The sequence below is a fragment of the Salmo salar genome, chromosome 20 (assembly GCF_965601325.2).
Source record: "Salmo salar chromosome 20, fSalSal1, whole genome shotgun sequence".
Classification (NCBI taxonomy): domain Eukaryota; kingdom Metazoa; phylum Chordata; class Actinopteri; order Salmoniformes; family Salmonidae; genus Salmo; species Salmo salar.
The window spans coordinates 47,909,718-47,933,699 of NC_138310.1; the positions used below are offsets into that span (position 1 = coordinate 47,909,718).

The window sequence follows — 23,982 nt, forward strand, 5'->3', positions numbered from 1 at the left end:
AAAAGCACATTTTTTTTGTCCGTTTAAATAACATCAAATTGATCAGAAATACAGTCTAGACATTGTTAATGTTGTAAATGACTATTGTAGCTGGAAAGGCAGATTTTTTAATGGAATATCTACATAGGCGTACAGTGGCCCATTATCAGCAACCATCACTCCTGTGTTCCAATGGCACGTTGTGTTAGCTAATCCAAGTTTATCATTTCCAAAGGCTAATTGATCATGAGAAAACCCTTTTACAATTATGTTAGCACAGCTGAAAACTGTTGTTCTAATTAAAGAAGCAATAAAACTGGCCTTCTTAAGACTAGTTGAGTATCTGGAGCATCAGCATTTGTGGGTTTGATTACAGGCTAAAAACAGCCAGAAACAAATAACGTTCCTCTGAAACTCGCCAGTCTATTCTTGTTCTGAGAAATGAAGGCTCTTCCATGCGAGAAATTGGCAAGAAACTGAAGATCTCGTACAACGCTCAGACTGGCTCTAAGCAGAATAGAAAGAGGAGTGGGAGGCCCCGGTGCACAACTGAGCAAGAGGACAAGTACATTAGAGTGTCTAGTTTGAGAAACAGATGCTTCACAAGTCCTCAACTGGCAGCTTAATTAAATAGTACCCGCAAAACACCAGTCTCAACATCAACATCAACAGTGAAGAGGCGACTCCGGGATGCTGGCCTTTTAGGCAGAGTTGCAAAGATGGTTGCTGATAATGGTCCACTGTACGCCTATGTAGATATTCCATAAAAAAATCGGCAGTTTCCAGCTACAATAGTCATTTACAACATTAACAATGTCTATACACTGTGTTTCTGATAAATTTGATGTTATTTTAATGGACAAAAAATGTGCTTTTCTTAAAAAAAAAAATCTAAGTGACCCCAAACTTTTGAACAGTAGCGTATGCATATAATCATAAGGGAATGGAGCAAAGCACTCAATTCTCACATCTCGTCAAGTTCAAAGTAGTTGAGAAGCTCTCAAGTCACATGTCCATATTCAAATCTATATCATACTACACTGTCATTCCATTCACTATCTTTACAATCAAATCACTCAAGACACTGACCACACAGCAGAGGCATATTCCCTGAATGATGATCCACACATAGTATAAATCACTGTTTACTGCTTAGTTTGCGTACTGTGCATTCCCATCGTAGACTCTGCCTGTGTAATGGCATAAAGACAGGTAAAAAAAAAAGGTATGGGCCTATGGGGAAAACGAGTGCCATCATACATTAGATTTACAGTAAGGGTAATTTAAGTCTTTGGCATACAACATCGCCTATCCTTATAAGGTGAGGATGAACCTGTAAACAGGTAATTGTTGAGAACTCATACTTTGTTGCTAGGTTACTACAGCCACAGGAGTCCCCCAACTAACAGGGACTCCCCGCCCAACAAGTGTCTTAACCACAAACCATTTGGTTATGGAAACAGTTACAGCGGACATGTGCTGGCACACTGAAGGAGTCGAAAGCGAAAGCCACAAAATAAACTGTGTTTACTGAAGAGCCAAGCAGCTTATTTTTCAATAATATCATTGGTTCCATATAAGGGAATTCATAGACATGGGTGTATGTGGTCTATCTGCCATTTAAGTGAGTTAAGGGGTGTGTGGTATAAATAAGACGAAGTCTATCTTGCCTTCTAGTCCTTGTAATCTCCCAAAAAGCACAAATAGAGAGAGAGTGGGACATAACACAGGAGGGTTATATTCAAATTGTAATGAGAAAAATGAGTTTATTTGTTTAAGATTCAATTACTGTAGGCTATTGCCTGTTGTGTTTAGATTAATGCCATGATGATGACATGTCGCCTCATTTATCAACCGTGAGTACATTTCGTACTAAAATCTGGCATAGGTGGAGATTGTAGGATTTGTGTGCGCAACAAATGATTGGGAATTATCAAACTGTGGTATGGAACATACAGTGCCTTCAGAAAGTATTCATACCTCTTGACTTATTCCACATTTTGTTGTCTTACAACCTGAATTCAAAATGGAAAGACTTGAAGATTGCTGTTCACCACCGCTCCCCATCTAACTTAACAGAGCTTGTGAAAATCTGTACCGACCCTTCTGGACAAATCAGTTAAAATTACACATACTTACAGCCCATGACAATCACATCAGATCCGTCCCGTGACATTACTTAGAATTCTGGATCCGGACCCGCTCACGTCCCAGATCAGGTCTCAGGTATTCGGTACAGGTTTATCCGTTAAGACCTCTACTGCATATGCATGTTTTTATTGATAAATTAGAGCCATACTGCACTGAACAAAAATGCAACATGCAACAATTTCAAAGATTTTACTGACTTACAGTTCATATAAGGAAATCAGTCAAAAACATTCATTAGGCTCTAATCTATTCACATGACTGGGAATACAGATATGCTTCTGTTGGTCACAGATACCTTGAAAAAAGGTAGGGGCATAGAGTTGATCAGGCTTTTGATTGTGGAATGTTGTCCCACTCCTCTTCAATGGCTGTGCGAAGTTGCTGGATATTGGTGGGAACTGGAACACGCTGATCCAGAACATCCCAAACATGCTCAAATGGGTGAAATGTCCGGTAAGTATGCAGTCCATGGAAGAACTGGTACATTTACAGCTTCCAGGAATTGTGTACAGGTCCTTGCAACATGGATCTCATGCTGAAACATGAGGTGTTGGCGGGCGGATGAACAGCACAACAATGGGCCTCAGGATCTCGTCACAGTATCTCTGTGCATTCAAATTGCCATGGATAAAATACAATTGTGTTCGTTGTCCGTAGCTTATGCCTGCCCATACCATAACCCCACCGCCACCATGGGGTATTCTGTTCACAACGTTGACATCAGCAAAGCACTCTCCCACACAACACCATACATGCTGTCTGCCGGTACAGTTGAAACTGGGATTCTTCTCCAGTGTGCCAGTGGCGATCGAAGGTGAGCATTTGCCCACTGAAGTTGTCTATGACGCTGAACTGCAGTCAGGTCAAGACCCTGGTGAGGATGATGAGCAACCAAATGAGATTCCCTGAGATGGTTTCTGATAGTTTGTGTAGAAATTCTTCGCTGGTGCAAACCCACAGTTTCATCAGCTGTCCGGGTGACTGGTCTCAGACGATCCCACAGGTGAAGAAGCCAGATGGGGAGCTCCAGGGCTGGAGTGCTTACGAGTGGTCTGCGTGTGTGAAGCCGGTTGGACATACTGCCAAATTCTCTAAAATGGCTTATGGTAGAGAAATGAATATTCAATTTATTCAATTATCTGGCAGCTCTGGTGGACATTCCTGCAGTCAGCATGCCAATTGCACGCTCCCTCAAAACATCTGGGGCATTGTGTTGTGTGATAAAACTGCACATTTTAGTGGCATTTTATTGTCCCCAGCAAAAGGTGCACCTGTGTAATGCTGTTTAATCAGCTTTTTGATATGCCTCACTTGTCAGGTGGATGGATTATCTTGGCAAAGGAGAAATGCTCACTAAAAGGGATGTAAACAAATTTTAGCACAAAATTAGAGAAGTAAGCTTTTGGTACATAAGGAACATTTCTGGGATTTTTTTATTTCAGCTCATGAAACATGGGACCAACACTTTACATGTTGCATTTATATTTTTGTTCAGTGTATATTTGTGCACTCGTGAACGAGGATTACAACTCCGCCTGGAACACGCAAGTGGTTAAATATAGAAACATTACTAAGTGCCAAATAAAGTAACAAGGTTGATGATTTCTTAAATCAGCCACAAATCCCATTGTGACAGGGGGAATGGAACCTTGTTGTGTGCAACAGGGAGTGGCAATTGAATCCAAGCTTCACAAAAACTTTGTATGCTCGACCCGCTCACTTTTCCACCACAAAATTGCCAAAAAGAGTAGAACCAGCTCACCTGCTTTTACACTATGATTTGACTAATAGATGTTCAATGTTTTTTTTTAAATAAATATTTAAAAAGGAATAGTTTCATTTTAAAAAGCGAGTTCAGTTACCACAACAGGGTTGACCTTAAAATTAGGGAGAGACGTAAATTAATAACTAAATAATTATCTTCAGAAATGAATTTGTCAAAGCAACAAAATAACTAGGGCTTTACAATGATGGAGAAACAGAGGAATTGACTGAGGGACACTTTAGCAAGCCTTTATTCAGATGTATTGACTTCTCCATGCGGTCTATATTAAAAGGGCACTTCATTTAATAACAGGCTTTTAAAATTCAATATTAGTGCACAATTTCCACTTAAAATATAAAAGGGATGCAAAAGGCACTCTTTTCGTGGAACTACCTATTCGTTGTGTAGCAGGAATAAACCAGTCATGACTGAAAAGGAGAGATGTCCTGCAATATGATAATGATTTAGGCCTAGGCTATAAAACAAATAAAAGCAAAAGAAACATATTAGGATTCATGCTGCTTTCTGATCTCCTAATGTATCCGTTTTATAATTGGACCTACATATTCTTTTTAATTAGCCTACCATTATTATAATACACATGAATCAAACACCTCCACTTCCTCCAAAATAACAATATTTGCTTGCAATACAACTGTTCAACCACTAGAAAATGTGAATGCGCATGGGGAAATGAAATACCTAGTCAGTTGCACAACAATGCATTCAACCAAAATGTGTCTTCTGCATATTGTATGAACTGTACCTGCGATACGCACACTTTCCCATTAAGTTCAACATTTATCAATACCAACTTTTGTGGGAAAACTGCCACAAGCAAGGTTTAGAGTATTTTTTGTGCGCAATCACCTTTGATAAATAAGGCTCCTGGCTGTCTTCTAGCTTTCTTAAATTGTGATACTGAAAAACTGATAAACACCTCCACCTAGAGGATAAACTGGAGCATGACAGTCTAGATTAGGCATCAAACGATCAATAAAAACAGATCAAGAAATGTGAATATTTTATTCCTCAGACAAATGATATATCACTGATTAAGGAAAGTCTCACTATCAAACAGAGAAATGGGAATATATTTACATCGTAACAACCCAGATGGAGATGTGTCCAAATTAGCTGCTGAAAAATAGAACCTGAATTAATAAGGGTCTTTCAATGGGACCAAGTGTCACTGTCAACAGGAGGAGCACTGTCAGTGCTCCTCAGAAAATGACCCTTACTTCTTCTCCACCAGCTGTGGTTCAGAGAGTTTCTGGATGGCCAGCTCCTTCACCAGATTCTCCACACAACTCTTGAACAGAGGCTCTGGCTCCTGGGACACAAAACAATAGAGTCCAGTGAGAGAGAGTATGGGACAGAGCGGATAAAACCAAAACATTAGTCGATATCGACCGTGCATGTTTACCCTGGCAGGGTGATTACTGAGTGACACCTGTTCTTATTGACTGAAACAATGCAGTTACCTTGTGCTCCAGTTGTCTCTGTTTCTCCACGGCCTCTTCCACACTCAGGCCAACCCACTCAGCCTCCTCTGCAGGGATCTCAAACTGCTACTGGTGGCAAGGGAAGAGGGGCGAGGACAGAATGAGAGGGAGAGACAATGTAATGAGATCTTTTAACTGTCCACAAACTTTGTGCAGCACTTTCATTGACTTTATGAACTGCTGCATCATCTCCTATAGCAACTTTGATGAACGCTCAAGACAAAAAAAAGTGTGTTAATACTTCAAACCATCATGGTCCAAAACATAACAAACCCACTTTGTACTTGGTGTAGATCTTCTCCCTCTTGGCAGGGTCCTCTGGGTAGAGCTGGGTGTCTTTAAAGGCCAGCCTCAAGAGCATGGCCCGCCTCAGGTCCATTCCTAGCTTGGAGTTCAGGTCCTCCTTTGGTGTCTGGAAGAGAATCAATCAAGTCACTGGATGATGAAACCCATGTTAAGTGTCATCTTCTCAAAACACGGCACGTTGGAGAATTGACATATGTTCACACACTATAGCTAAAGATGACAACATGCAGCCTCCTCTCTCACCCTCAGGATGTAGAAGTCAAAGCCGTAGGCGGCATCAATGAGGTCTAGGGCGCGAGCCGTTACGGTGATGGTGAACTTGTGGTTGAGGATCTCACTGTACAACTCTCTGGTAAACAGCTGTGGCTTCCAGACTCTTTCCAGCCTGGTGGAGAGCTGAAGAGAGAGACAATGTTAGGATGCATGCTCAGATATAGAATAAAGTGTGTATGTGAATACAGGGAACAAAACAAATGTTAATTAATGCCCTGCATAGTACTCACTTTGTCATTGTTGGCATATCTGAAGCCTGATATCCATCCCTCGCCTCCCCATAGGCCATCCTGGGACTCTGGGGGATAGTAGATGGGGATGGGGACGTCTTGTACCCGCTCCTTGTGCCCTGTTTTAGGGTTGGCCCTGTACTTGACTCCCAGGGCCTTCCAGTGGACCGGGGTGGGCTGCGTGGTCTCCTCCAGAGAGCAGAGGTAGTGTTTGGGGAGGCGGGCATAGATCCCCTGCTTCAGTTTCATGGCTTCCCAGATTTTTGGGGGGTACTTGTGGAGAGGCATGGTCTGAGCTGGTGTTGACACACGCCTAGCTGGGGAAACATAAAAATACCATAGGGCAAAGATTAGTCTTATTTACAGTTCCTTTCTTATTTCGTTAAAGGAATATCGTTGCATTTAAATGTGCTTGTGTTAAACTCATTGTTAGACAACAGCAAGGTAAGGTCGGTGTAGCTAGCTAATTTAGCTATCTATGTTGCTGCTGTATTGTCCAGCAGTCAACGGCGAACAATACCGCACGTTGGGATCACTAAATAGGACAGCAATGAAGCCATTTATAATATAATTCCAAAATGGTTGCCAAATACTAGTTTCTACTCAGCTCAAATAGCAATTTACCTTTGAATTGGATAAGCGACAAATTACACCATCAGATGAAGCTTATTTCTCTCCACGTTACTTCATAATCAAGGACATGCACACATTTCCGTAAAAGATGGTCCCGCCCACTCTAAGAAGAACATTGATTGGTTAAGAAAAAATACGTTTACGTGGTGGTGATTGGTTTATTGGGCTTGCCAGTCATTATGTACATCCGGTCTGGTTCGTTGAAAGATGCACACAATGTGGGCCGCGGCGCGCGCAGCATCTGACTTTTGATTGACCGGTCATCTCATTTTAGTCATTTAGCAGAAGCAGTCAAGTGCTTTGCTCAAGGGTCGGGGATTCGAACCCACGGCCTTTCAGTAACGGGCCGAACGCTCTAATGTAACCGCTAGGCTACTTTTCATCATCAATACCAAACTGTATTAGAAAGCATGACTCAAATATATCAGAAAGAATGACTAGGTTGAAATAAAACCTTCCAACAAGAGCAGACGTGAAGTATTAACAACTGTAGCCATTTCATTTCAAGAGCACTATCACAAACTGATTTTTGTTGTTGCGTAGAATTCTCTATTAGCGAATTGCGATGAATTGCGATAGGTAACGGACCCTCAGAATTTACGCCCGAAAGGTGGAATTGAACCACTCTGCCGCTAAGCAGCTACAGGTTTGAAGCCTGCACCTCGGACCACCGAGGCTCATCCGGGCATTTAATAGTGAGTTTCCAAAGACAATTTATACCTGACAGTGTACATAAGTGTTTCAGTCTCGGTGACCAAATTTTGTGGCGAAAGCAACCATGCTATTTAGTATAAGGAATGTAAGCATTTGCTCCATTGAAAATAACAAGCGTTTTATTGACTCTATAATGAAAGAAATACAAATATTAAACGAAATTTGTTGTTAAAGGAGGGCTTTTCGAAATAATGCAAAATAGCTCAGATTTTATTGGCTGGTTGATAAATAAGGGGTGGAGTTTCTATAGTCTGTATCCAGGGTCACCGTCAAATAATAAATAATGTCTGATCCCTGGCTCTGACCCAACTCCCCAAGGGTGTCTCATGTGTGAAATAGGACCAATGTAAGCACCCACCTAATTATCTTACTTTATTATCTCTGTAGAGAGGTATCTTAGGAAAAATACTGTAAATGTAGGCCTATTTACTGCATGTGGTTGGCAGGACACTGAAGGTAGAATTGCCCACCATAAAGAGAAATTATGACAAAATGCACGAGTGGTTGCAGCAGTCTAAGGCACTGCATCTCAGTGTTAGAGGTGTCACTACAGTCCCTGGTTTGAATCCAGGCTGTATCATATCCGGCTGTGATTGGGATTCCCATACGGCGCCGCACAATTGGCCAAGCGTCGTCCAGGTTTGGCCGGGGTAGGCCGTCATTGTAAATAAGAATTTGTTCTTAACTGACTTGCCTAGTTAAATAAAGGTTACATTTTAATAAAATAAAAAATAAAAATACATTAGGCTATGTAATCAGTGTCTCTAACGTAGGAAGAACATGACTTTGGTTTTCTCATTTGTGGGTTCATTCATTTCAGACATGTTTTGTGCACAAAGGAAGCAGAATGTCTTTGGTTAAAATTATTTTATTCCAGCGCTTTCGATGAAGATTGGCACACAACCTTATGAAAGCAATCCATATGATATTTCAGGATCACGCATGTACTGTATATTTGTATATACTAAAACAGGGGTTCACAAACTGATTTGGCCCGCCACCACACCGTTTTGATTCTTGTGACCCCAACAATGTGAAAGAACCAATTTTTACTATTTTATTTGGGGCTATGGCAGTCAATCGAAAAACATTTTAACATTATTTCTGATTGTCTTCTCAACTCACCATCACATACTTTTTAATGTGGGGCTATGTTAGTCAATTGCAATTTAGTCTGACATACGGTCTCTTATCTCACCACCACCAATTAGATGGGTATGTCGCGTTGGAGCATCGTATGCCGCGTTCAAACCTACTGGGAACTCGGAACTGGGAATTAAGAAATACATCTCTGACTTCCAACTACAGCGCATTCAAAACAACGGGGAATTCTGAAAAAAACGAGCTCCGACTGGAGAAAATTGTTTTGAACGTCATCCAACTCTGAATACCAACTTGGAAAGTCGGAGCTCCAGAAAGATGCCCAACTTCCCAAGTTGGAATTGAGAGTTGGATGAAGTTCAAAATGATTCAATATGCATTTTCCCAGTCGGAGCTCGTTTTTTCAGAGTTCCCAGATGTCTTGAGCTCACTGAAGTCTGTTCCCAGTTCCAACCTCCAGTTGTTTTGAACGCGGCAGAAGTAATGCTGGATTTACAGCATGGCCAATGTATTCAAACTTTTCTGGCCCATGGTGTTGAATGCTGCGGTATATCTCCAAGTTTTGTGCTCAGGTCTTTGCTGCCAGTTGCTTTCGGTGTATCATATGGCAGAGGGAAACACATTTATAAATAGAGTGCAGAAGCCTGCCCACTGTCCCACCATAGATGGTGCCCCAACTGTGCAAAAGCCCACCATAGAGTAAAATCCCTGGGGAAGCCAAGCCAGAAAAGAATGCCATATTACAACTTATGTGTTGTGAAAATTGCATTGCATGCTCTATAACTTGTTAGTTCATATGCCTTGCGACTGTGATATATGCCTAAGGCCGAGACAATACGAAGATACAATGGCAGAATAAATTCAACCACACCTTTGTTTCATCACAAAACCAGAGAGCAAGCTCTGTCTGGTGAAATCCACAAAACATATTGCATGTAACAAACTTTTACATGACCTACACTATAGCATGGTCAAGAAAGTTCAAGGTCAAGAAAGTATTAATTTAGAACCATGGAGAGTTACTGCAATTCCCAAAGAAAACAGTAGCTGCCTCCACTATTCCAGCACCATTTCAACTGCAACATTTCAACATCATGAAATCAACTATGCTTAGTGTAAATACAGTGACAACTAAAAGATACCTAAAACAATTTGGTCCAATCAACGTAAATGAAATATAATGTGTCTGTCCATGGTTCTGATTTGTGTGTGTGTTCATGCAACTAGAAAAACCTGTTGACTCACCCTACTTGCAGAGAAAAGCCAATGCTATCCTCCTCTCTTTAATGCGGATGAAAAAGTGTATGACTCTGTCATAGAGTACAAGCTTTTATTTGTTGTTGCCCTAGGCTACCTGGCTAAAATGTTTGCTCGTTAGCCTAACTTCCTTTCATGGGCAACGTTAACTAATTAACATTAGCCTTCTACATCTAGCTACATACATATTGAACTTCCATCCTCTCAGTCCAGGGTACAATGCACTTTATGGTTGGGTCAGAATAGCCTTTATAATCATTGGCCAGTACAGAGAATTAAGTAAAAGCAAAAGTACAAACAACAACACAACGAGATGCAACAATTAAATTTGTCTCAATTGAAGTTGTTTCTATCGATTACGTATTTATGTGTTAGGAGTGAAGCCATATCCAAACTGGCTTCCCTTGACACTTTCTTTTGGTGCACCAGGACCATTCACAGTTGAGCTGACTCAGTTTAGCTCAACACTGATTGGCTATTATTTTATACTTTTTTTAATTAAGTTAGGCCAAATGCTCACTGGCTACCCTTGCATTCAATGCTATGGGTGCCAACAATGTCATACTCATTATGACCAGACCGCATCAGATAGATGGCCTACACATACGGAGACAGAGGGGCGCTGTTTCGCTTGCTTGGATGCTTTCTCCAGTGAGATACAGTCAGTCTCTTGCGAATTGAAGGAAAATTATGAAAACACAGATTAAATATACTTTTATTTAAAAAAATTATTGGTCAATCGTTTGTGGAAGCCTGGCTTCCCTTGGCAACTATGAATACACACTGCTGGTTATCTGAACAGATGGTTACAGTGTTTTCATAACATTGTTGAACAAGTTTAGAAGTTATTTGTTCTTTGTATCCATAGAGCCAGTTCTTTTTTCCTATAGTCATTTCCTATACTCATTCAGAATGCCTTCAGCTTTACCATTTATTTTATCCCTTTAGTACTATATTCACAAGTATGTGGTACAATTTCACAACTCTTAGTATAAAACTTAAAACAGAGCACAAAAAAAACTTTAAGCATATTTAATTGAATAAGTAAACCACACAAAATCACAGAGTAACTTTTTTCACCAAACCTAATCAGTGTTTCATCTAGAAATAACTTTCATATAAAGTCATTTCCTTTCACAATGCAATACTCACAATACTTTTCATATGATACTCTTCTCATTTGTTTAAATACATTTGCCCATCACTGCGCTTGATGGTTAACCACTTAACTGTTTGGTAGACCTATAGATTTTAAACTGGTTTGTCTACTATATATGGCTTTTGAGAACTACAGAAATAAAATGTGTGTTTGTAAAGTATAAACATCTAAATTACATGTATGATGCATGATAACTATACATAATGACTACTCGTTATTGCTAATTGATTTCAACATGGAGCAGGGTAGACAGCAAGGGAGAGGAAGAAATCAAAGAGTTCGTGGACATGGGGCCGCCAGAGAGGTGGGCATGGGCTCTGTCAAAGAGGTGGACATCAGAGAGAGGGAGGCAGACGGCAGGGAACTGTTGTGTCTAGTGAAGTTCGGGCCATCGTCGTTGACCATGTGGTAAACAGAGGCTTTACCATGGCAGAGGCTGCAGATTAGTTCAGCCCAATCTGAAAAGATCAACTGTCAATTCGAGTATGAGAACATTTCACCATGAAAACCGGAAAGTCTGCAGGATATGCACTATGCTTTACTAATTCATGTACAGTAAATTACATATTGTAATGCATGTAAATTCACAAAACATGTTACAGTATTCTTACCAGTGGAGGCTCCTCAGAGGAGGAAGGGGAGAACCATCCTCCTCAGTGAGTTTCATAAAAATGAAAATTGTTTAACATTTCAAAAGTTATCCTTTTTGGATAAAACTATTCTAAATATAAACATGTCACCAAATAGTTTATTAAAACACACTATTTTGCAATGAAGGTCTACAGTAGCATCAACAGCACTCTATAGGATAGCACCATGGTTGTAACGGCTGTCTATGGAAGAAGTGGACCAAAATGCGGCGGAGTTAGGGTTCGTCATTTTTAATGTTACGAACACTATGCAATTAACAAAACAACAAAACTGACAGCCAACACAGTCCTGTCAGGTGCAACAACAGTGACAAGCACAATTACCCACACCACACAACGGAAACGTAGGCAACTGATGTGTGACTCCCAATCAACCACAACCATCTACAGCTGTGCTTGATTGGAAGTCACACGGCCAAAATTGAATGAAACAATAAAACACTTACTCCCTTCTGCCACGTCCTGACCCAACTACACCCTCTACTGGTCAGGACGTGACAATGGTATAGCCGAAGGAAACTAGTTTCTGTCCTCCTCTGGGTGCATTGACTTCAGTACAAAACCTAGGAGGCTCGTGGTTCTCACCCCCTTCCAAAGTCTTACACAGTAATTATGACAACTTCCGGAGAACGTCTTCCAACCTATCAGAGCTCTTGCAGCATGAACTGACATGTTGTCCACCGAATCAAAGGATCAGATTATTAATCTAGTACTGAAAGCATAAACTACAGCTAGCTAGCATTGCAGTGCATAACATGTGGTGAGTAGCTGACTCAAAGAGAGAGAAAGACAATAGTTTAACAGTTTTTAACAAATGTATTTCTTACAAAATGGAGGGCAAGCAAGTGATATAGAGAGAGTATTTGAAATTATGACTTGTTTCAGGAAATTAGGCATATGTGAGTGTCACTACTCCACAGGTGAGCCATTTGAACGTAATTTTTTTTTTTAATCAAAATGCATTTTTGGGGCAGAAATGCCTTCTGAAACAAGTGAACTTTAATGTGACTTAATAACAAACTTGTATGTAAATACGAATAAAATTGTTAAATTACGAGGCTAGTTGGTTTAGCCACAGAAAAAGCCAGCAACCTTCCCGCTAGCCATGTTTGGCTGAGATAATGAGTGGGCTGGACATGTCGAAAGATGAGTTTGGATTGGTCTGCTATATAGCACGCTACTGTCTATTTGAGCTGGTCAGTATGTGAAGGTAATCCTGTCTAATCCGGCTTTAAAAAAAATATATATCTCGTAGTAGAACTGTATAAGTGTTGCTCTCCACTTTTCTGGAGGACAGTTTTGAAATCAGTGGAATTAGAGTATGATAGCTAAGGAGATGGAGAAAACACCTGTTTCCGGATTACATCTTCAAACTTAAGGCAACCATGGCATCCGTGACAGGGAGAAGCGTCCATCCATGATGTTAAAGGTGAGATAGTCTAGCTAGCTACATTTTCAGATATTACACATTTCTAATTTTGACAGAATGTTATGTGTATGATCTTATTATTCGTATCTCAGAGCCATTTGCTTTGCTAATTATAGCCTAATGTTATCTAGCTAACATTGAACCTGGTTGGTTAGCTACCTGCAGATTCATGCAGGGTAGTAATGTCATGAGTTGGGATTGTGGTTCATTGTTTAGCTAGCTAGCTACAAGACTCCACTATGCAAGTAACCATTTCAATAGAATGTCACTGCGACAACTGTTGATAGACGTAGCTGGTAAATTAGCTCTGGCTACCTACTCTGATGTCAGAGCACTCTTGTCTGAGTGTGCCAGAGCGCAGAATAACTGATGAATTTACGAACACAACATCCGTGGAATATGGCCGGTGTCAGTAAACGTTGGGAAAAAAGTGTAAATTGTTGCCAGCAGCACAGTTACAGTCACCAATGCTCTGGATAACATAAAAACAGCCTAACCAGCTCTCCTAGGGTGAGTAAAATGGTCAGTGAGCTGTTCTCTCCTTTGTGTCTGGAAGTAGCTAGCAAGCTAGCCAACGTTAACCAGTTAGCTTGGGTGCTTGACTGCTGTTGTTAGGGCAGAACGCTCGGATCAACCCTTAAAGAGATGGGTGGGGCTAAAGCTTAAGAGGGTGTGAACGATGCTGAATGGGTGTAGACAAAGAATAGCAGTAGGTACCAAAACATTCTCCAGTAGGTACCAAAACATTCAAAGGCCATTTTCTCAAAAGTGAGGTTACAAGTTTATCAATTTTCAAAGCAGAATTACTTTCCAATTGTTCCTCAAATGTAGTGTATGATATACAATTTTGTAGTTCTGTGTCTGCTTTAATCCAATGTAAAAAACACAATTTCAAATTTTGCTACATAAAAACTAATCAAGGCGGTCGGTCACAATATGTTTGACTTTCAGTCTCACTTACAGTACTCAGCTAGCAAATGCAGCTAGCTAGTTTAGCCTACTCAAACACCTTGCTCAAACAGAAGGATGCTATGTTAGCTAGCTCTTCCAACTCAAGGTAAGCTTTTGGTTTGACAAATTTATTGCCCCCGGGGCCTGCCTGTGTAAGTGCTAAACTGCATACTGACTGTACACTATAATGTTACTGCATGATTGTAGCGGGTTTACTAACGTGTTAGTTCTATTAGCTATGTTAACAATGATGTTACTTTAGCAAATATGGTGACAACAATGTAGCCTGTGTATAGTGGTTATGATATTGTTTGGCTTGGAAAGGTTTTTTCGCCTGGTCACATATAGCTGATGTGTTGTACATTGAAGTCCACAAGCAAAGGAAAAAGGTGAGAAGAGGAGAGCGCATAGATGCGAGAAGGAATACAACGTGGCTGCTATGAAAGTGAACTGTGTTTACTCATGATCAGGGGTGTATTAATTCTGCCGATTCTTTTTTAAATACATTTCTTGAATGGAAGCAAACAAAACGAGGTTAAACATACCTGAATTTGTCCAATAGAAACTCTCGTTTGCAACTGATGGACTAATGGTAACACCCTATGGTAGTATTAGCCATGGATGAGGCATGCGACATCAATACAGACCAATGTCAAGCTTGGATTCGCCATGCCAAAAGGTTTTTCCCACGGTGCATGAAGAATGAGGACATTCACTGTGATGTGGATGATAATTTATGGCTAAATGCTCAAGACAGGCTTGATGCAAATGAATGTGTGCTAAACGTTATGTTTCATTTTCATTCATTTAATTTGTTTCATTTAATTTCTTACATTTGATTACAGATAGTACACCTATGTTGGTATAATATATATATTTTCTTTTTTGCAATAATGATTGTAGAGGATGTCTTCAGTGATCACACATTTGATTACACATGGGATAGATACTATATTACGGAAATGATAGATTTTCTGTCAATTTCGTTGGGTAATGTAAGTGTATTGCCTTATGTGAAAACGGTGTAATCTACTGTAATTTACACTACTGTAGCATATTACTTTCAGCACTTCTAAGGGCGATTTGAAACATGTATCTTGCATTGTTTGCTATTGGATTAGCTCGTAGTTAAAACGACTACATTGAAAAGATGTGTGTTTTGGTGATTAAACCAATGTACTCATTACATTTCCAAAGTGATAAAAAAAATGAACAGTACTTAAAGCTGTGTGTGAGTGTGTGTTTGTGAGTGTGTGCAATTGTTAAACTTCAATAACATTGATAAGAGGGAGTACTTAAACATACTCGAAGGCCTACTTAAACGTTAGGAGCATTAATAGCTAGCTGTATGTTTCCGTGACTTTTGTTGTTTATGGTGAAAATACTATAAAAAAATTCTGATGGCGATAATGTTGTGTTTCCGTCCCTTACAATCAATGCTTGTAACTCAATGCGCTGGCTTTTAAATATATCTATTGTTCTATAGGGCCAAATATGAGCACATTCTAAAATTGAGATTAATCACGATTAACTAATGCCATTAACTCGATTAATTACTGTGATCGTTTGACAGCACCTAAACGTTCAATGTACACAAAATGTGAATGATAAGACATGTCATCAATGTGCAATAATGGAAGTGAAAATATGTTTGAAATGGCATTATTGAAAAAATTCCTCATTTGGTCAGTGACTTGGTTTACAACCTACTGTGTCTTTGGTATGGCACCATGTTAATACAATGAAATACAATACTAGCATAATGATGTAGTACATGTATAGATTATACATTATATACAGTAAACATATAGGCACTTCCTGAGTACCCATAGGAATGATGTTAACTTTCCCACCCTATCCCAAAACACACACACAAGCATGATGACTACTGTGATTTCTACTCTTTACCTGAGAGCCTAATTCTTACATTAGGCTATCTAGCACTCTCAAATTACCTCAATGACATGGGGAGGAAGTCTTTCAGAAAATTCTGACAATAATAATATATTATATTAATTCCCCAGGCTGGATCTTAATTTCCCAAAGTGGTTTACTCCCCTTCAGTCCTCTACATCTCACATCACATTCACATGAAGGAAAGAAGGCAAGGAGCCCACTCTTCAATACTGAGATACATCCTAGGGCAAAGGTCCTTCCCTCAAAGAAAGGTGTTCTCTATGATCAACACGTGAGGCTCCTCAGTTTCCCCTGCAGGGGGTGCCAGTGGCTCTGCAGACCCTTCCTCCAGAGGAGCACAGCACATCTTCCCAGCACAGCCCTTCCCACAGGCCAGGCTGCAGGCCAGGTGTGAGAGCAGTGGGGGAATCTCCCTATGGATGATGTTGGGGTTGGTGTTGTTGTTATCCAGGTTGCCGTTGGCTGTGGGAGTGGAGAGGAGGAACTCTGGTTGTACGGTGCAACAGCTCACACCTACACTCTGTAGCACCTTGGTGACCCCCGACAACAGATCACCACACCTGTGGGAATAGATGCATATTGAGGTAACTGTATTACGGACCTTCCAACACCATCTCCCCAACATCAACATTCATTGTTTTGTACTATAAAAACAGATAAAAACCTGTGTATCTGGAACCCAGCGTGGCAGTGGACGTGTACAGACGCCACCAGGCAGCTCTCTGTCAGCTGCCACACATGGAGGTCGTGCACTGCCTGCACCCCTGGCACACTGGCGATCCGCCGGCCCAGATCAGACACACACACCTGGGATGGGCTGGCCTGGAGCAGCAGCCAACCGTAACGGCACACCTGGGGCAGAGCGGTGGCCAGCAGCACCACCACAGCCACCATGGAGAAGCCAGGGTCCAGGTAGATGAAGGGGCCACAGGCCCCAGAGCCATGCAGGCAGTCTGGGTCCAGGAGTAGCAGGGTAAGCCCGTTGGTGAGGGCCAGGATGGAGCCCAGCAGTGCCTGGGTGAGGGTGATGAGGGATGGGAGAAAGGCGGGAATTTGGACCCTGAGCCTTGTGGGGCTTTCTGACTTTAGGGCTGAGGCTGTGGTGGGGTCTGTCTGATTATCTGAGGAGACAGGATAAAAAGGGGGTAAGGCAGGAAGAACTGGACAACACTGAAATAATTAGTCTGTCTGCCACCCATTAAATAGCTTAAAATTATTAGTATGAAAAATTAAAAAATGTCTCAGTTTCACTTATGTATACCCAGTACCCAGTAGTTCTGAAAGTAGTGTTCACGAGCCAAAAATGTGCAGATATGTGCGCCACGTCATTGCTCTCTCTGTTGTGCTGCTGTGCGTGTGCATCATGTGCATCTTGCTAGCTGTCACTCATATGGCAAAAGCTCATTGGTTGAACTCGAATTAGTGGGGGGCTGGCCCAGGTGGGGGAGAATGGTGCAGCACAGCTTCCAGAAAAAAATTGCTTTCAAACTAGGGATTTTGTGCCTAATTGAGGTAAAACAGTCATTCTGCTCATAGATTATGCATGTATGAACTACACATTGATACTTACAGCCCACTACTAAAAATAATATTTAGCCAAAGTTGTGGACCATGTCTCTAAAGTCAAAAGGTTTGACAGCAATGCCATAAAATTAAAGTCAGTTGGGAACAGGTCTTTGATGTCCCAATACCTTGGCAACGGATCTATTAACTGATATGTAAAACTAACAATTGACACACATTGTCTGACCGGTGCAGCCTCGAGGAAACATAATCAATAGAACATATTCTAGCACTGTCCATCGGTGGCTGGCTTTTGGAGTCAGGTCCAGGAATGACATGTCATAATATCAGGGTTCAGATGGACTAAAATATTGTTGGGGGATCTGAAAAATCACAATCAGTCAATGGGTAATACCATTGCAGTCTTGGGTAAAGTATTTATTTTATAGGGCAATATCGGTAGAAATGTTACAAATAGGGAGGTTCAGGACCATCGTAAGACGTCACAGTAAAATGGAGGGATGTATTGCAAAAGGAAATAGCAAAATGGTAATATACTTGGAAAGATGGGTTAATCTGTGGACATCAGTGCGTTGGAGTTCAAATCAGAATTAATGGTGGATTGGCCGCTGTGATTGAAAATCCAGCATTTGCAGAAAGAGGAAATTAGGGACATACAAGTATGTATAATCCTTTAACTACATGTACCGTACATGAGTGAAAATAGCTGTAAGTAGCAGTACAAGTATTGTTGCATGTTAGTTTACTCCAATCAGGGGAGGAGTGTAGGGTTAAATAAAACCATACTAAAGGGGATTAGAAATGATGCAAACAATTACATTGATAGAACCCAAAATCTATCTGCAATATTAAAGCTGATCTATACCCTAGTTCTCCTTTTGATTTGTTGTTAAAATTCCAGACTAGGACGGATAAGACCACAAAATGCAACATCCTCCCCAAGCATAGAAATGACTCATCTACCAAATACCGAAATGTACTGTGAAGACCAAAGACAGGAAGATAACATTTCTCACCTCTGTGTCCCACGCACTTAGACACCTCAGAGTTGGGGTAGTTTGGATAACAGCCACTGGCCTCTGGATGTGGGAAGTTGTTTGGTGTCTCTGAAGTTCTGCAGTCTGCAGGGAGTGTGTGTGAGTCTGCAGAGAGTGTGTGTGCTCCATGACAGTGGTCTGAAAGGGGCCCCCGAGGGGCCACGGTATGGAGTGGGGATGTCTGGGGTGGGTGCTGAGAGTCACTGTCAGGGTTCAGGACACTGGAGGTCCCAGGGTTACAGAGTACAAGTGTTCTATCTTGGAAGGCACCATCCAGAGATGTAGGGAGGTTACTGAGGTCATTCTCTCCCCCCACTCCAGTGCTGTATTTGGTCTGGACCTTGGCCTTGACTGTAGTGTGTTGGAGAGAGGGAATGAAAAACAAACAGATGCTCATTGCTTATATTCTAGTTAACCTACGAGAATAATGCAGAACTTGTACACAATTCCCTCCTACACTGACATTAATAATAAAAGCAAAGAATGCACTGTGCCTTTTCCATTCACACCAAGGACAGAGATCTCCTCCCCCTCCCAGGCAGCTCTAGTCTTGGTCCCTAGCCAGCTGCCCCAGCTGAGCCCCAGCACCAGGAGGTTGTAGAGCAAGCTAACAGCCCCCATCACCGTGGCCAAAAGAGGGCGCAGTATAGGGTGGGGCTGCAGGGTGTGGCTGAGGATATCCAGAGAGACAGAGACACACAGGGCAGCCAGCAGGAGAGCTGAGATCAGAGCCCCCAGGGGCTGGACCCTCGCTTCGCTGTAGGACAGGCCACACAGGGAGGCCTCAGGGGGGAGGCGTCGGGGAAAAGGGTTGGCTGGAACAGACAGGGTGGGATGGGGATAAGAGGTTAGCTGGTTGGACTCAGAGTGGTCAGGGGAGAAACAATGGGTGGTTGTAGGGGTGAGAGGTTTGGAGGGAAACTGGGAAGTGGTGGTGAGGACAGGGGTTGAGAGGGGAGGAGAGGGACAGGGAGTTGAGCTGGAGGGGATGGGGGAGACACAGGAGGTGGTTAGGGCATATGGGGGAGGTTTGACAGGTGACTGAGTGGGGATGGAGGTGATGGAGGTGATGGAGGTGGAGAGAGGGGAGCCAGGTGGCGGTTTTTGGGGGCTTCTGCCCAGGGTGGGTTGAGCAAGAGGAAGAGCCATGTGCATGAGGATGAAGAGGGTGTGGAAGACGTCCACCATGGTGATTAGGGAGTTACAGAGGCGGCTGACAACAATCTCACACAGCAGGAGCAGGAAGGTCAGGACCAGCATGCATCTGTGCAGGGAACTGCCGTGGGGGAGCCCCAACCTGCTTGCCATCTCACCTGTCAGAGGATACAGACACATGAAAAAAGTAACATTTCGTGCTCAATATTGATGGAGCAGCCCATCAGATGCAAGTTAATGTAATAATTGTATAGCTTTTTCTGTCAATGTTTACTGCTGCGAAGGTTATTTGATTACCCAAAGTACAACATACACTCTTAAAAAATGGGTTCCAAAAGGGTTCTTCGGCTGTCCCCATAGGAGATCCCTTTTGGCTTCCATGTAGAACCCTCTGTGAAAAGCGTTCCACCCGGAAGCAAAAAGGGTTCTCCATTTCTCCTATGGGGACAGCCGAATAACTCTTTTAGGTTCTAGATAGCACCCTTTTATCTAAGACTGTACTGATAGAAACAAAGTTACAAACCAGGCAAATCCTGTAACCTTTAGTTCTATCTAATCTGCCCAGTGCTATAAATTGACAAATTTGATTTGAAATGTTTCAAAGGAGCTTTAGCACGTCTCTTGTTCAGTGGAATGTGTTACCTTGCAATGGTCCAAACCAAACTCAATAATACTCTAGCCTAGCTTATCCTAAAAAGTCATATAGGAATTAGTTTCACAGCATGAATAACTTGCTTGGAGCACACACGCACGCACACACACACACACACACACACACACACACACACACACACACACACACACACACACACACACACACACACACACACACACACGTTTGTGTGTGTGTGTGTGCTCCAAGCAGGTTATTCATGCTGTGAAACTAATTCCTATATGACTTTTATATATATATATATATATATGAATTTAGCATATGTGCTCTGACTGAAATACATAAATCAAAAAGTGAAAAACAATTACCGGTAGCCTAATGCAATGAGCAATGATGTGCTCTAAAATCAGAGCAATTAAAATTAGGCTAGTCTGATGACCAAAAAAATCCCTGACAAATGGTTTGCCACTATCACTTTTAAATAGTGTGAATGAATATTTATATTATTGTTTTAGAGTTTCTTTACCTTTGACGCGCGGTAGATCACAAGCGTCAAATAATCACCTGGTAAATGTCGGCAAGATAATACGTCCACATTTGCGCTTCTGCGCGCCGAATTAAGAAGTTTCCTCATGTGTTCTGCTCCGTTATTCTCTCTCCTCTCTCTTTTTCTCTCCCACGCCCACCAAACCCCCAGGTTATAATCGCTGTCATGTGAGGGGATTCGCTCTCATCATCCTTCATTATCCCCAGTCTGCTGTCCCGTTCCCTTGTGTGGGTTAAGAGGAAAGCCCACCCACCCATTTAACCCTTTACTGCCCACACATCAAAAAAAGGTAATGCTGAGTGAAAGTAATTTAAACCTGAGCAAAGATTATACTATACTGAACAAAAATATAAACGCAACATGCAACAATTTCAACAATTTTATTTAGCACCAGATCATATAAGGAAATCAGTCAATTAAAATTAATTAATTCGGCCCTAATCTATGGATTTCACATGACTGGGCAGGGGCCAGCCATGGGTAGGCCCACCCACTTGGGAGCCAGGCCCACCCAATCAGAATTAGTTTTTCCCCACAAAAGGGCTTTTTCACAGACAGAAATACTCCTCAGTTTCATCAGCTGTCCGGGTGGCTGGTCACAGACAATCCTGCAGGTGAACAAGTCGGTCGTGGAGGTCCTGAACTGGCGTGGTTACACGTGGTCTATGGTTGTGAGGATGGTTAAACGTACTGCCAAATTGTCTAAAACAATGTTGCAGGCGGCTTATGGTAGAGAAATTAACATTACATTCTCTGGCAACAGCTCTGGTGGACATTCCTACAGTCAGCATGCCAATTGCACCCTCCCTCAAAACTTGAGACATCTGTGGCATTGTGTTTTGTGACAAAACTGCACATTTTAGAGTGAACTTTTGTCTACAGCACAAGGTGCACCTGTGTAATGATCATGCTGTTTAATCAGCTTCTTGATATATCACACCTGTCAGATGGATGGATTATCTTGGCAAAGGAGAAATGCTCACTAACAGGGATGTAAAACAAATTTGTGCACAAAACTTGAGATAAGCTTTTTGTGCGCATGGAATATTCCTGGGATCTTATATTTCAGCTCATGAAACCAACACTTTACATGTTGCGTTTATATTTTTGTTCAGTATATATATAGTATCAATAAGAATAAAGCTGTGTCATAACATCAGGGGGAAAGTTCCTAATAATGTTATATTCATCATAAAAACTCATTGTCATACTTAACCATGCTTGAGCGACCACATCTTACTCTCCAAGACATGAGTGGAGTCTTGTGGCAACCCAAGTGGCATCCCTCTGCTAGAGCTCTAAGTCTTGATGGTTGTGATGAGACAGAGAATAAACGATAGACACTGAAAAACATTTTTTTTAACCCTTTATTTAACTAGGCAAGTCAGTTAAGAACAAATTCTTATTTACATTGACGGCCTACACCGGCCAAACCCGGACGACGCTGGGCCAATTGTGTGCCGCCCTATGGGACTCCCAATCATGGCCGGTTGTGATACAGCCTGGAATTGAACCAGGGTGTTTGCAGTGATGCCTCTAGCACTGAGATGCAGTGCCTTAGACCACTGCGCCACTCGGGAGCCCGAGTCCAACTCAAGATTTATTGACAACCGGTCAGCAAGAGAAGCATATGAATAGCATACAATCTTCAAAATACATGTTAGATTACATTTTACATTCAGCAAGCTAGGGACCTTCCTTGGTCTCAGCCTATGAACGTCATACAGGACTGTCCAGGTTTGTCTTGTGATGGTTATGCTGACATGCCATCATCCCATGATACACAAATAGGAGGCTTAGTCGTGCCCTGGACATATTATGCTATTACAAACAAAGGAGAAGCCTTAGATTGAGAAGATCAACTCACCATCCCATGAGCGCCCCATACTGGATACAACTAACCCACATGAGCACCACATACTGAAACACACAAACCTATCCCTCTGTAACAGTGGGAATTCCAACCCAACCTGGGTGCGAACTCACAACCCTTTTCTTCCCCTCCATCCATGCCAGTGTAGATGCAGCGGTGCCAGAGTCCCATCTCAGACAGCTCCTCCCTGCAGTCCAGTGGACAGTGAGCCAACAGGCTAGATGAGGGTTGACACCACAGAAAAGTCCCTTTCCCCCTTATACCAACACGCCTGCACATTCCTCAGGCCCTGCTAAGCCCAGGGAAAGGCCTGGCGAGGCAACATTTGATCACTTGCCACTGTCCTTAGAAAAGAAACTCCTCATAAAGGTTGAATAGTTGGATCCTACAGATTTTATGATCCTTTAATAAAAGAGAATAAGGTATGCGTGGCGTCAGCCAGAATAGCAGGTAATTAGATATGACTCAAGTAAAAGTGAGTCACGCAGTAAAATACTATATGACTAAGTCTAAAAGTATTTGGTTTTAAATATACTTAAATATCAAAAGTAAACATAATTGCTAAAATATACTAAAGTATCAAAATATAAGTGTAAATCATTTGAAATTCCTTATATTAAGCAAACCAGGCACCATTTTCTTGTTTTTATTTATTTAAGCATAGCCAGGGGCACACCAACATAATTTACAAACAAACCATGCAGTATGTATTATTTTCTTTAGGAATGTAGTGAAGTAAAAGTTGTCAAAAATATAAAGTATAGATACCCCCCCAAAACTACTTAAGTAGTACTTTGAAGTATTTTTTACTTAAGTACTTTACGCCACTGGTTGCCAAAGGGAGAAATTAGCCAGAATGGACACACGAGACTGAATGAGTTTGGTCTGTCCACTGACACTCAAATAGTTTAATAGCCAACACTGCTGACCCTTAACTTTCCAAGACGACCACATTAGTTTATCAACTAGACACCAGATTGTTGACTTGTTAATGTTTATGGCACATCTTCTCTGTCCGACCTCTGGTTTCACTTAGCATGCTGGGACAGAAAACTACAGCACTGTCAACCACAACAATTGTACTAAACACAGCTGAGAAACACGGTCGAAACTGTGCAGGTGGTCAATTGGGTTTCTGTCTTACAAATGCTACACAATTCATCACCAACACAACAACTGGGGCATATACAGAACATATAATGAATACATTGAA

General features: G+C 41.7%; 2 protein-coding genes and 1 non-coding gene across 3 annotated transcripts; all 3 read right to left on the reverse strand.

Annotated features, from left to right (window-relative positions):
• Nucleotides 1-4,907: 4,907 nt before the first annotated feature.
• mrpl28 (mitochondrial ribosomal protein L28) lies at nt 4,908-6,956 on the reverse strand. The gene is made up of 6 exons (XM_045703524.2): nt 6,834-6,956; nt 6,210-6,526; nt 5,950-6,102; nt 5,678-5,812; nt 5,380-5,466; nt 4,908-5,228 (listed from the first exon to the last, which is right to left on the reverse strand). Exons 2-6 carry the CDS (start codon nt 6,495-6,497, stop codon nt 5,133-5,135), a joined length of 759 nt encoding a protein of 252 aa, XP_045559480.1. The 5' UTR covers nt 6,498-6,526; nt 6,834-6,956; the 3' UTR covers nt 4,908-5,132.
• A 486-nt stretch (nt 6,957-7,442) lies between these two features.
• On the reverse strand, nt 7,443-7,529 carry trnastop-uca (transfer RNA opal suppressor (anticodon UCA)). Its single transcript has one exon. It is a non-coding gene; the product is annotated as a tRNA-Sec (tRNA).
• A 4,972-nt stretch (nt 7,530-12,501) lies between these two features.
• On the reverse strand, nt 12,502-21,087 carry LOC123729177 (uncharacterized). The gene is made up of 5 exons (XM_082966093.1): nt 20,876-21,087; nt 19,039-19,894; nt 18,561-18,979; nt 16,685-17,141; nt 12,502-16,580 (listed from the first exon to the last, which is right to left on the reverse strand). The coding sequence occupies exons 2-5, from the start codon at nt 19,887-19,889 to the stop codon at nt 16,262-16,264; spliced, it is 2,046 nt and encodes a 681-aa protein (XP_082822219.1). The 5' UTR covers nt 19,890-19,894; nt 20,876-21,087; the 3' UTR covers nt 12,502-16,261.
• Nucleotides 21,088-23,982: the final 2,895 nt, after the last annotated feature.

What these genes read in the sequence shown, in the direction of transcription:
- mrpl28 (XM_045703524.2), bottom strand. Translation starts at nt 6,497, where the DNA reads ATGCCTCTCCACAAGTACCCCCCAAAAATCTGGGAAGCCATGAAACTG. An exon ending in TTGACTTCTACATCCTGAGG is followed by an intron (nt 5,813 to 5,949) that starts GTGAGAGAGGAG and finishes ATTCTCTTCCAG; the next exon opens with ACACCAAAGGAGGACCTGAA. An exon ending in AGATCTACACCAAGTACAAA is followed by an intron (nt 5,467 to 5,677) that starts GTGGGTTTGTTA and finishes TGCCACCAGTAG; the next exon opens with CAGTTTGAGATCCCTGCAGA.
- LOC123729177 (XM_082966093.1), bottom strand. Translation starts at nt 19,889, where the DNA reads ATGGCAAGCAGGTTGGGGCTCCCCCACGGCAGTTCCCTGCACAGATGC. An exon ending in CTTTTATTATTAATGTCAGT is followed by an intron (nt 18,980 to 19,038) that starts GTAGGAGGGAAT and finishes TAGAATATAAGC; the next exon opens with AATGAGCATCTGTTTGTTTT. An exon ending in GCTGGGTTCCAGATACACAG is followed by an intron (nt 16,581 to 16,684) that starts GTTTTTATCTGT and finishes CTATTCCCACAG; the next exon opens with GTGTGGTGATCTGTTGTCGG.